At 42.4% G+C, this 11,326-nt stretch overlaps 1 protein-coding gene across 1 annotated transcript; it reads right to left on the minus strand.

Moving 5' to 3' along the window:
* Positions 1 to 4,906: 4,906 nt before the first annotated feature.
* LOC309349763 (putative CENPB DNA-binding domain-containing protein 1) lies at positions 4,907 to 6,291 on the minus strand. The gene is made up of 2 exons (XM_081876051.1): positions 5,566 to 6,291; positions 4,907 to 5,490 (listed from the first exon to the last, which is right to left on the minus strand). Exons 1-2 carry the CDS (start codon positions 6,046 to 6,048, stop codon positions 5,197 to 5,199), a joined length of 777 nt encoding a protein of 258 aa, XP_081732177.1. The 5' UTR covers positions 6,049 to 6,291; the 3' UTR covers positions 4,907 to 5,196.
* Positions 6,292 to 11,326: the final 5,035 nt, after the last annotated feature.

Raw genomic sequence — 11,326 nt, forward strand, 5'->3', positions numbered from 1 at the left:
CCAAGCAATGTTGCACTCCAAGTTCCCTTTCTTTCTTTTCTTTCTTTCAGCTTTTAGCTTTCAGCTTTCAGAAGTACAACTTGACGCATCCCAGGTTGGTGCTGTTCTGGAAAGAAAAGAAAAGAAATTGTAGTACATGCACAGACTGGCCCTTCAATTTTCTCTGCCACTACACATACAGTGCTGCCTTTCATATTTCTCTGGTTCATGAGAGAGAGGCCTATTCTCCTCACCAAAATACAAGCAGCAGTAATGTGAAGGAGAATCAGACTCCCAGGCAATGCACATTATACTTCACATTATGAGATAGGCTTTTATTTTGAAAAAATTAACATCACATCCAAGTTCTCCATCAGCTAGTAGGGGAGAAGGAAGACATATGACAACTTTATGAAATCTTAGCATGATGGCACTCTCTAATAATAGCACCAAACAGAGTCGGACCATTTGGGCCCCTTGTACTGACAGGACATAGGATACACAAGTGCAAAACCTAATGTGGCACTGGAACACCCTTCCTTCACTAGTGAACAATCCCTGAAGGAATGTTTTGTCCAGATGAAGCCAAATCATCACTAAAACCAGAGGGGGTCCTGTCTCTATGCATACGGTGGTATTTGAGGCACAGGGAGCAGTGGGAGTTGTACTCTAGGAGGCTGAGGCAGGCAAGGGCCCACAGCCCAGCTGGCCAGGTGGGGCTCATTATCTTGAGGAGGAGGGATGTGATTCCTCAGCTGGAGTAGACTCATGACAGGAGAGGGTCACATGCCTCATCAAGCCCAGATGCTGCAATCAGCATGCAAAGGGCAAAGGGGAAGCAGAGCTGAGGTGCTGTGTCTGCTTAACTGCCAATGTTAATGGGCCTCGGCTTGGATGCTCCTCGACCTGTATGGCATTGTGCTTCAGGTTTGACTCGGGGCTGTATTCTGACTGCTGGACTGCCGACTTGGCTACTTGGATTGGCCCTGGATTGCGTTTCCGGATCTTTGGACTTGGGATTTTGCTTGTGTGGCTTGAATCCCCGGACTTTGGACTTGACATAATGTCTTGCTGTCAGGTAGGCCAGGGGTTCAGGACAGTGGGGAGGTTGGCTTATTGGAGTTTAATTAGCTGATGCAGGATGATTACCTTAGGCTGAAGTAATAATAATAATAATAATAATAATAATAATAATAATAATTTATTATTTGTACCCCGCCCATCTGGCTGGGTTTCCCCAGCCACTCTGGGCGGCTTCCAACAGAGATAAAAAATACACTAAAATGTCACATATTAAAAACTTCCCTGAACAGGGCTGCCTTCAGATGTCTTCTGAATGTCAGGTAGTTGTCCATCGCCTTGACATCCGATGGGAGGGCATTCCACAGGGCGGGCGCCACCACCGAGAAGGCCCTCTGCCTGGTTCCCTGCAACTTGGCCTCTCGCAGTGAGGGAACCGCCAGAAGGCCCTCGGAGCTGGACCTCAGTGTCCGGGCAGAACGATGGGGGAGTTATATATTATAAAGTCCACAACATTCTTAAGTCAAATGCATTCCTAATGCCTCAAGTTAGCTGTTGAAAAATGCATTTTCCCTCATTAAGTTCTGAACGAATATTTTAGCTATACAAAATATATTTTGGTAGAGCTTTTTCAGTGTCAAGGAAAGCAATGTGTGGGTGAAGTAAAGAACTAAATAATCATTGAACCAACCCCTTAAATGTATCTTGTTTCCTTCCTTCCTTTTCTTTGGAAACTTGCATAAAGCTTCCCTTAGACGTTTGGGCTGATGTTATATTATTGCCTTGGATTGTTGAGAGACAGCCAAAAGATGCCTATAGCTTCTTGAAGCTCCAGTTGCTCACGCTAAACTTTATGCTTTGCTTTCCAGACAATATTAACAGGAACTCAAATGCAATTCAGACATTACTTATTCCTAAAACTAAACTCTCTAGCTCTGTGAGGCCAGGGTCTTGAAGAGCTGAGGGAGTCATACTTTCCATAGGCTTCATGCCGAGCTGTATACAATTGACATGTTAAGATGTTTCCATTTTGGTGATATTTTGTGTAGGTTTGACAAAATTTAAATGGCAATGCCTAGCCTTGGGGAAGTTAACTTGCCTCAGTTTTGCAATCCATCCCTCACTTTCATATTGCCACCAACATAACACATCTAGTGAGTGGCAGGCATTGAATTACATCCCTCTTTGAAGCACTCTCTGATACAAAAACCATACTTCTAGTTGTCGTCATATTTTATTTTCAAAGCACCTAGAGTTACTAGGAACTGTACAATAATAATTAAAAATCATAAGGCTTTGCCATCAATTTATAACCTGATAATTTACAGATACGCCTAAGGGAGAAAGGAGGTGATAAATTAGAAAGGACTGGGTTTTTTTAATGCTACAAAGAGACTATGTTACATAGGAAGGAGCCACAATTTAATTGACCTTATGAGGAATCACATATTTCACTCATGTTTTGGAGAATTGGCTACAGCAGTTGAACTTTTTCTAGATCAGGGTCTGGCCTCCATCTTGAAAAAAAAGAATTGGAAGTGGTAAGACCTGACTGTAGAGTTGCACATTATACAGGCCCTAGCATTGACAGCAACCAGGGCTGGACCTCCTGGGCCCACTGTCAGAGGAGGAACTACATCAGAAAAGACACATTGCCTAGGGTATCATCAGAACATATGGAGAAATATCAGAGTAAGCTTCCATCTCATCCAACAACATCCTTTCCCTGGTGCTGGCGTGCCAAATGCTTTTGAGATGCACAAGCACATAATGAAAGCAACAGCTATCCCTGTTGTTTGCCCCTGAATTCAGATATTTGGAGGCCACTCTGAATATCACAGATGGTGCTGCTGCAATGGCAGCAAAAGCCAAATGGAGGCATTTCCAAGGCGGCCAGGGGAACTTTGGATCTGCCAGGTACAAAAGCCCTTCTTCCATAAGAACATAAGATGTGTCTGCTGGATCAGGCCAATGCCCCATTTATTTCAGTTTCCTGTTCTCACAGTGACTGATCAGATCCGTGTGGGAAGCATGTGTATCATAAATGTGGGAAGCATGTGGGTCATAAATCAAGTAAAATAGACAGCAATGTACATGGGGAAATCAAATATTTTCTTCCCTACAGCAGCTAAACTTCAGATGACATCTTAACAGGGAAGAAAACACAAACACACAACCCTATTGTGGTTTAAGAATATCTGAAAGTTTCTTCTTGCAAGTATAATGGACTGCAATGTTCCCCTCCAGCTGTTTTGGACTAGAATTTCCGTCAGCCCCAGCCAGCATTCCCACAGTTGTTACTTGCCAGGATGCTTGTGTTGTCATCAACACTACCTTGTGTATGGTCACTGTAATTACTTTACACTGGCCACATTCACACCATACATTTAGAACACTATGATGGCACTCTAAACAGTCAGGTTTCCTCCAAAGAATTCTGGGAACTGTAGTTTGTTAAAGGGACAGAGTCACTTTCCTGAGCTACATTCTGAGAGTTCCCTGTGAAGAGGGTTTGATTGTTAAACCACTGTGGCAGCCGTCCCCCTGAGTGGAATAGGGGCAGTGGGACGATGACTGTTTAAAGTGGTGTCATAGAGTATGATGTGAATGTAACCACAGTCATCACAGGCCATATTCTTGCATTCCATGTCCTTCTGGCATCACTGCTAGCATTACTTTTTTCCAAACCCATGTGCGTATAACATTCCATGACTCCAGGAAGTAGATGCTACTCCAGGAAACCTTGTGCCATAATAAATTGGTTCATTTTAAGGTACCGAAATACATTCTTTTTTACACAGAAAAGTTAAGTCCATTGGCAAGTAGTTTATAATAGCCCATCGTCCAATCACTTTTCAGAGGCTGCATACCTTTCACTACCATGCCAAGATTAGATGTTGCTAAATGGACTATTGCTTGAACCCGACAGGGCAATTCTTCACCAGCAAATTTAAGGAATTAAGCAGACCATGCAACATATTAACAGTATGATCTTAAAGATGATAAATATGCCTATTAGTTGGCTTTAGGAAGTTGGCTTCATGTTCCTTCAAAAGTTGTCCACTATGCAAAGCCACCTGGGATTATCATACCAAACCTCTTGGGGGAAATAACCTTATTATAATTATTTATGCCTTAATGCATTCAAGTGATGATGCATAATCCAGTTTTCAAAGAGTTGTGTGCTCCCCACCCCCCACTAAACCATTAGGTCATCTATATTTTTCCTACGGCTTGCAATTTTGTATGCAATTATTCACAAGACGTTGTTTTAAAGAAAAATTATTCCAGGCACAGGCATTAGCGGGAGCATGCTTCCCCCCACCTTTTTTGGTCATAAAATTTTCCCCTTCACTAATTAATTGCTGAATTAGTTACATGACTTGCCAAACGAGCTGTGTATCTCTTCCACTTAGCATACTTTCCCAGATAGAGTTGCATGCCAATGTATTTGCCTCATTTAATAATCAAGGTAAAATGAGTTTCTTATTTTTGCATATTTTACTCATTTCTTTTAATATTTTACTGGGCCAATTGCATATTTCAAGCCTGATACGCATGTTCCAATTCTTAACACTCTCCTTCATAACTCAAGTAATTTTGTGTGTGCGCGCTCCTGGTAAAATGGGATATACTGCCATTCACTGATAAAATCTTGTCATTAACTGATTATGGGGGTAACGCGCTGTGTGCTAAGCTGATGCTGATATACATAATTTGCAAATTGAGCTATATATTTAATATGAACTTGATTTTCCAATCGTGGTATATTGTAAGATGCTTTATGAGTTATGACTGTACCATTTACTAATTGAAACTTGCAATTGATGCATTATGCATTAAGCTGTTACTTTTTCAGCGTCAACAAATTTCACAGGGGATTTCGCCCTCCTTGTAAACTGTACAGTGGTGCCCCACAAGACGAAATTAATTCGTTCCGCAATTTTTGTCGTCTAGCGAATTTTTCGTCTTGCGAAGCACGAAATCCCATAGGAATGCATTGAAAATCAATTAATGCGTTCCTATGGTCAAAAAAAGTCCAAACAAAGCCAAATTTGGTACAACAACAGTTTATTAACTGCTCTTTAAAGTCACACATACTGTAAAGAGCAGTTCAAAAATTGAAGGGAAAATAAATTAACTTTATAAACATGACAGAAAAACATTTAAAAATCAACAAAGTGTACAGTACATTTTCTAAGACTCTGGGGGACCACTCGAAGAAGGCTCCTCTTCCACTCTTTGCTTCTTGGTCAAGAACCTGTCCATAGTCTGCTGCTTTATCCGCCTTTTCAGCAGCTCCCTGAAAGACGACATGACCCTCGTATCATAAAAGTTCCCAGCGTCATGTGCCACGTGCTTCTCATGGTGGTGTAGATCTGCAAAAGTCTGCACCTCCTTCCACTTCTGGCAAATGTCCCTCAGTCTTTCGGAGGACAGCCGTTCCTCAGTTGCTTCCTCCTCTTCCAGTGAGGCCTGCTCCTGCGCAGCCTCTGCCTGCAGAACGTAGCCCTCCGTCGTCACAACCTCCAGGAACTCCGCTGCAAAGTCTTCAGCCGCAGGAACATCAGAACTGGCAGCCTCTCCATGCCTGACCACACTGTGGATGCCAGATCTTGTCTTGAACCGGTCAAACCAACCTCTGCTAGCCTTGAAGACTTCTGGCTCGGCTGAGGTTCCTGGCTGTTCCCGGATGAGGTCAGCGTGCAAGGCCTTGGCCTTCTCACAAATGACGGCCTCAGACACTGTGTCCCCTGCACGCTGCTTCTCTTCTATCCAGATGAGCAGCAACTTCTCGACCTCCTCCAGGACAGCTGGGCGGTTCTTCACGATCCTGGTGACTCCCTTGGCTGCATCAGTTGCCAGGATCTTCTCCCTCATCTTCAGGATGGTCCCGATGGTCGATGGGTTCCTGCCGTACTCCCTGGCGATGTCCGTCACACGCATTCCGCCGTCGTGCTTCCAGATGATCTCCTTCTTCATTTCCAGCGTCACCTTCTCCTTCTTCCTCTCGCCGGCCACCGCAGCAGCAGTCTTCTTGGGTCCCATGGCAGCACAGCTCCTACCTTCGTAAACTCAGAAACAGAAAAAAAAATCAGTGATGTGCTTCAAACCCCAAAAATACAAAAGCAGCCAGCCACCCACCACACAGAAATTAAAACCCAGAACCAAGGCCTTGAATCCCAAGCACCCCAACCCCAAATCCAAAATCCAAAAACCCCCAAAAAAGTTTTAAAAGTTTAGCTTACCAAATGGATGAAAGAGAAGTTCTGGAAAAGCTTCAACAATCAACCACCGACGTCCTCAGAAACCTCAAATGGCTGCAAAATAAGTTTAGGAAAAGCTTCAAAAATCACCAATGTCTTCAAAAACCTCAACTGCTCCCACAGACACGCACCAACCCACCCACAACACAGAAATTGCAAACCCCTCCCCAACTGCTGCAAACCCCTCCCCAACTGCTTCCCCACCCAGACAAAAAAAATTTTCAAAAAATAACAACATGGCCAGCACTCAGAAATTCAAACTCAGAAAATTTTTCAAAAAAAATCAACCTGGCCCAGTGGTCACAGAAAATCATAAAAATTCCCAAAAAAGGCCCACAAGCCCCCAGATTATCGCAAACCCCTTCCCAACACCAAGTCCTTGAATCCCAAACACCCCAACCCAAAATCCAAAACCCCCCAAAAAAGTTTTAAAAGTTTAACTTACCAAATGGATGAAAGAGAAGTTCTGGAAAAGTTCTGGAAAAGTTTTGGAAAATCTTCAAAAGTGAGCAAAGTCTGAGAAAAGGCTACCAAACCACGCGCTAACAGTTGCTCCTCGAAGTCAAGTCGCAACTGCAGCTGCTCAAGCTAAGCACCCTTGGTTTTAACGGTTTTTACACAAAGGAAACAAAGTCGCGAGACGTTTTCGTTTTGCGAAGCAAGCCCATAGGGGAATTCGTCTTGCGAGGCAAATCGCGGGTGAAAAAACCTTTCGTCTAGCGAGTTTTTTGTCTTGCGAGGCATTCGTCTTGCGGGGCACTACTGTATATAAGTAATACAGAGGGAGGGAAGCATATGCAACCAAGGAAATCGCTTTGTTTCACAACATAAACCAGGTGTGGGAACACTTCTTCAGCCAAAAAACCACATTCTCTTGAAGATAACCTTCAATGGCCCACATTCCAGTGGTGGGCAGGACTAGCGAGAAAAGTGAATGGCACAATGGATGTGACTCTTACCTAAGAAGTTGCTTTATACTAAATCGAGCAATTGGTCAATCTAGCTCAGTATAGTCTATGGTAGTGTCTCTTAAGGGTGGGATCTGTCCCAGCCCTATATCCGGGGATGCCAGACACAGAACCTGGGTCCTTTTCCATGCAGAGAAGATGCTCTCGTACCACTAAGCTATGTCCTTTCCCACAGGGGCTGCATTTCAGCTAAACAAAAGGGTTCTGCATATGCACATGTGTCTTCATCGATGTATGTATGAGGTATTATCCCATTTCCCGGACACATTCTAGTCAGGCAAATCATTCCAGCAGAGTGTGGTACAGGATTTCCAAGGGATATATTTTTCCCCTGGCTTGGAACAGTTATAAGACAATTGTTTGACTCATTTGAAATCCTAGGATGTTTTTGGGGAGCAGGTGCTTATTGTGTTTTGGAATGAAATGTTCAGGGCAATGACAACTTTCTGAAGATGATGCATAAAACCCATATTGCATATCAGGTATTGAAAGTACAAGAAGTATTCATGGGAGGCATGTTGCAAAAAGAAATTGCAGCAGGCAGAAAGACTACAGTAGCAAAAGAATTATAAAGGGAATGATAACACTGTCAGATTTGTGGCTGGTTAAGATGAAGTCATGTACATGGAGATTTACTGCTGTTCTGTCAGATCAGATACAATGGTTTTTTAAATGCCTAATGCATGAAATTTTCTCACCAGGAGACAAGAACATCAAGGGGTAAAATTGATGTGAAATATTATGCTCATGATGTCTTTTTAAAAAGTGTAACTTTTCTACATTTTACTTCATCTGAAATGGAGCAATTACACAACTCGGTTACAAGTTGATAGAGCTAATTATCTCTCCATGTGTCAACAGACCCACCCAATAAATAGCTTCAAAATCAAAACCTGTCTTTGACAGACTGACCTTCTTCTTCAGATACAATTCTAGGAGTACTTTAGATTTCTCAAAACTTTTAAGATGAACTGTCTTAAAATCTCCTTATGTGACCTTAGGCATAACATTTAAAAGGGGTTATCATAGGGGGTAACATGGTACAGTGCATTGAGGATTGAGGTGAGATGTGGATGATCAGGTTTCATATTCCTTGATGACCATGAAACTTACTGGATGACCTTAAGAACATAAGAAACCCTTCTGGGTCAGACAAATGGCCTGTCCAGTTTCCAACTATGTAACATGTCAGGATGCTCCAGCATTTGGTAGTTAGGATGGTGCTTGCCATATGACGCTGCTTAGTCAATATATTTTTTTGAGGCCCAGTAACTCTTAAATGCAGGAGAAGGACAATCATGTGCTGATTGGCATGTCAGTATCCAGTTATAAAGCACATGGTAAGCTGCAAACTTCCCAAACAGGCATTTGAAACCATACAAAAAGGGAATCTAAGGGAGGAGACAAGCTATAGTGTAGAAATGTTAGATAGGAAATATATTAAGCACACCCTCCTATAAGACTTGTTTCCTCCCATTTGCATCCTAAAATTCAATATATGTCAATATAGTTTCTGCAAAGTGCCTTTTTATACTCTCTTACTTATGAGCTTTCCCATGAAACTTTTAAAGTGCATGGCTTGACTTATTCTGCTCATGTTTACTAGTGTCATATTACAGGCACTGAATAGCTTTCTAGTTTTACATTTTCAGGTTTTTCTTCTTGGCAGTGTTTGTTTTGATATTTAACATATTTTAATATTTCATTTAATGTTTGTTTAATATCTGCAGCTTGCTTACTCTGTACTCCTGACTCAGGTGTGAAACAATGAAAAATAATAGGACTGCTTCCTCCCAAAGTAGAGCTTCCCTGCTTTTTAATGCTCACATAGCAGATTCTGCAAGTATTAGGTAGTTTAGCATTTTGCCCTATTCATCGTTCCTATCATATTGACTTCCAGCAGGGCTCTGCTAGTCATTACTTGAGCTCTTTAAACTTACCTTTTTACCTTCATGAGGTTGCAGTCGTATTCACACATACCTGGCAATAAGCCCCATTGAACTCAACAGTTTAAATCCAGCTGTCAAACCCCTTGCTCTCCTGCTACTACTAAGATTTAATTAAATATGTTTTCAAAATATACTTCCTCTGAATTTATCCTTTGGGTTTGGAATTTAGAAATATACCCAGCCTTGTGTCTGTAATGGAAATGATGAATTAAGAATTTTCCATTGTTACGTTGTGGCTCCAGGACCAATCCTGGCCATTTAAAGGCTTTGGTTGATGAAAGTAGCTAATTACAGGGACTTTTCCTCTGCCTCCACCAATGGCTAATATCAATGGCTACTATTGACCCACTGAGGGTTTTTAGATGGACCTTTGACCTGATCCAGCAGGGCTTTTCTTATACCTTTAGCATCCAAGTTGCCCAGACAGTTAAAAAAAGAGTGCTTCATGACTGGATAGGTAAAGGGACCCCTGACTATTAGGTCCAGTCATGACCGACTCTGGGGTTGCGGTGATCATCTCGTTTTATTGGCCGAGGGAGCCGGCGTACAGCTTCCAGGTCATGTGGCCAACATGACTAAGCCACTTCTGGCGAACCAGAGCAGCACACAGAAACGCCTTCCTGCCAGAGCGGTACCTTCCTGCCGGAGTGGTACCTATTTATCTACTTGCACTTTGACGTGCTTTCGAACTGCTAGGTTGGCAGGAGCTGGGACCGAGCAACGGGAGCTCACCCCGTCATGCAGATTCGAACCGCAACCTTCTGATCGGCAAGTCCTAGGCTCTGTGGTTTAACCCACAGTGCCACCCGTGTCCCCATGACTGGATACTGGCAGGCTAATCAGCATGTGTGGGCAGTGGTGGGCTTTGGGCTTTCAAATGTCAACAATGCTCTGTGTGACACTAAAAGTTGGGACCCCTCTGACCTCTCACCTTCCATTCTACACCATTGATGTGGCAGCCCAGGCAGTGCATTCCTGCTTTGGCGTCCAGTGCTGGCAAATGGCTCACACTTCCCTAAATCCACTTCTGGTGTGGGTCTTTCCTCTACATTAAAGAGTTACTGGGCTTCAACAAATCAGTGAAGCAGCCTGGCTTGGCAAGAAAAATCCTAACAAATTAATAGCACACTGAGTGCTATTTCGCTCATGCCCTGCTTATGGAATAGAAAAATATAAGGTGAGCCTGCTGGATCAATTGTCCATTTAGTAAAGCAACAAGATGCCTGTGAAAATCCCTCAGGCAGGACATGAGTGCAAGAGTGCTCTGCCCACCTGTGATTCCCATTCTTAAATCCAGTTCTCCATCTTTCTGCAGCAATTTGATGAAAATTTGTTGTTATTTTAGTGCAATTTTTTCCTAATAAACACATTTTTGTATGACATTTTGCCTAATGTAGACAGTTTTGCAAATTGGTTTCCTCTAAAAGAGTGCACTTTATCTTAGTATATCCAGTTTTAAATACATTTCTTGGTTGGACAACTGCATTGGAATATTTGGAGATTTGCAAATTACAAAAGATAGTCATTTCACTTCATCTGTGACAATAAATAACAAATTTGGTAGGCTGGTCTTCAAATGCAAACTTAATCAAATTTCTCCCCCATCCCTAAGAAGAATTTCCATTTTTTGTCCCCAAAGGCCACCCCTACCACCCAATCATAGGATATCTTCCCTTCCTTTAACTCCATGGTGACAGGGAGATCAGCAGCAGAAGTATGTGGTAAGGAGGAAGAGATTCCATTCACCTGTTCATTTTCTAATCATTCTGACTAACAGAAACAGGAGGAGTATGGACTCAATTAGCATAATTGTGTTTATATTAACAGGTATGCATAATGCATGTGTATGCGTGTGTGTGTGTGTGTGTGTGTGTGTGTGTGTGTGTGTAATATAGGCACCTATTAACCTATAACAGGTAAACACAGAAAATGTAGCTTCCTCTTACTGGATTATAATATCATTAATGTTAATAACCCCTTTAAGGCATTAAATATGTTTGGATAATAACTGCAAAGGTGGGCAGGTAGGCTTTAAAAATAGTGTATAAACATATCTGTGTTTTGCTGTATATTTGGGAGATATTCAAGACATTCTAAGTAACATATCAAGATCAGGAACAGAGCCCCCACACCATCTCTGCAG

Source organism: Podarcis erhardii (genome assembly GCF_964252035.2).
Source record: "Podarcis erhardii genome assembly, chromosome: 9".
In the NCBI taxonomy this organism is placed as follows: domain Eukaryota; kingdom Metazoa; phylum Chordata; class Lepidosauria; order Squamata; family Lacertidae; genus Podarcis; species Podarcis erhardii.

Bases quoted from the DNA above. Each gene is read 5' to 3' on its own strand.
- LOC309349763 (XM_081876051.1), bottom strand. From the start codon at position 6,048: ATGGGACCCAAGAAGACTGCTGCTGCGGTGGCCGGCGAGAGGAAGAAG. The intron at 5,491-5,565 runs GTTCCTGCGGCT...CTGCAGGCAGAG, and splicing joins GAGAGGCTGCCAGTTCTGAT to GCTGCGCAGGAGCAGGCCTC.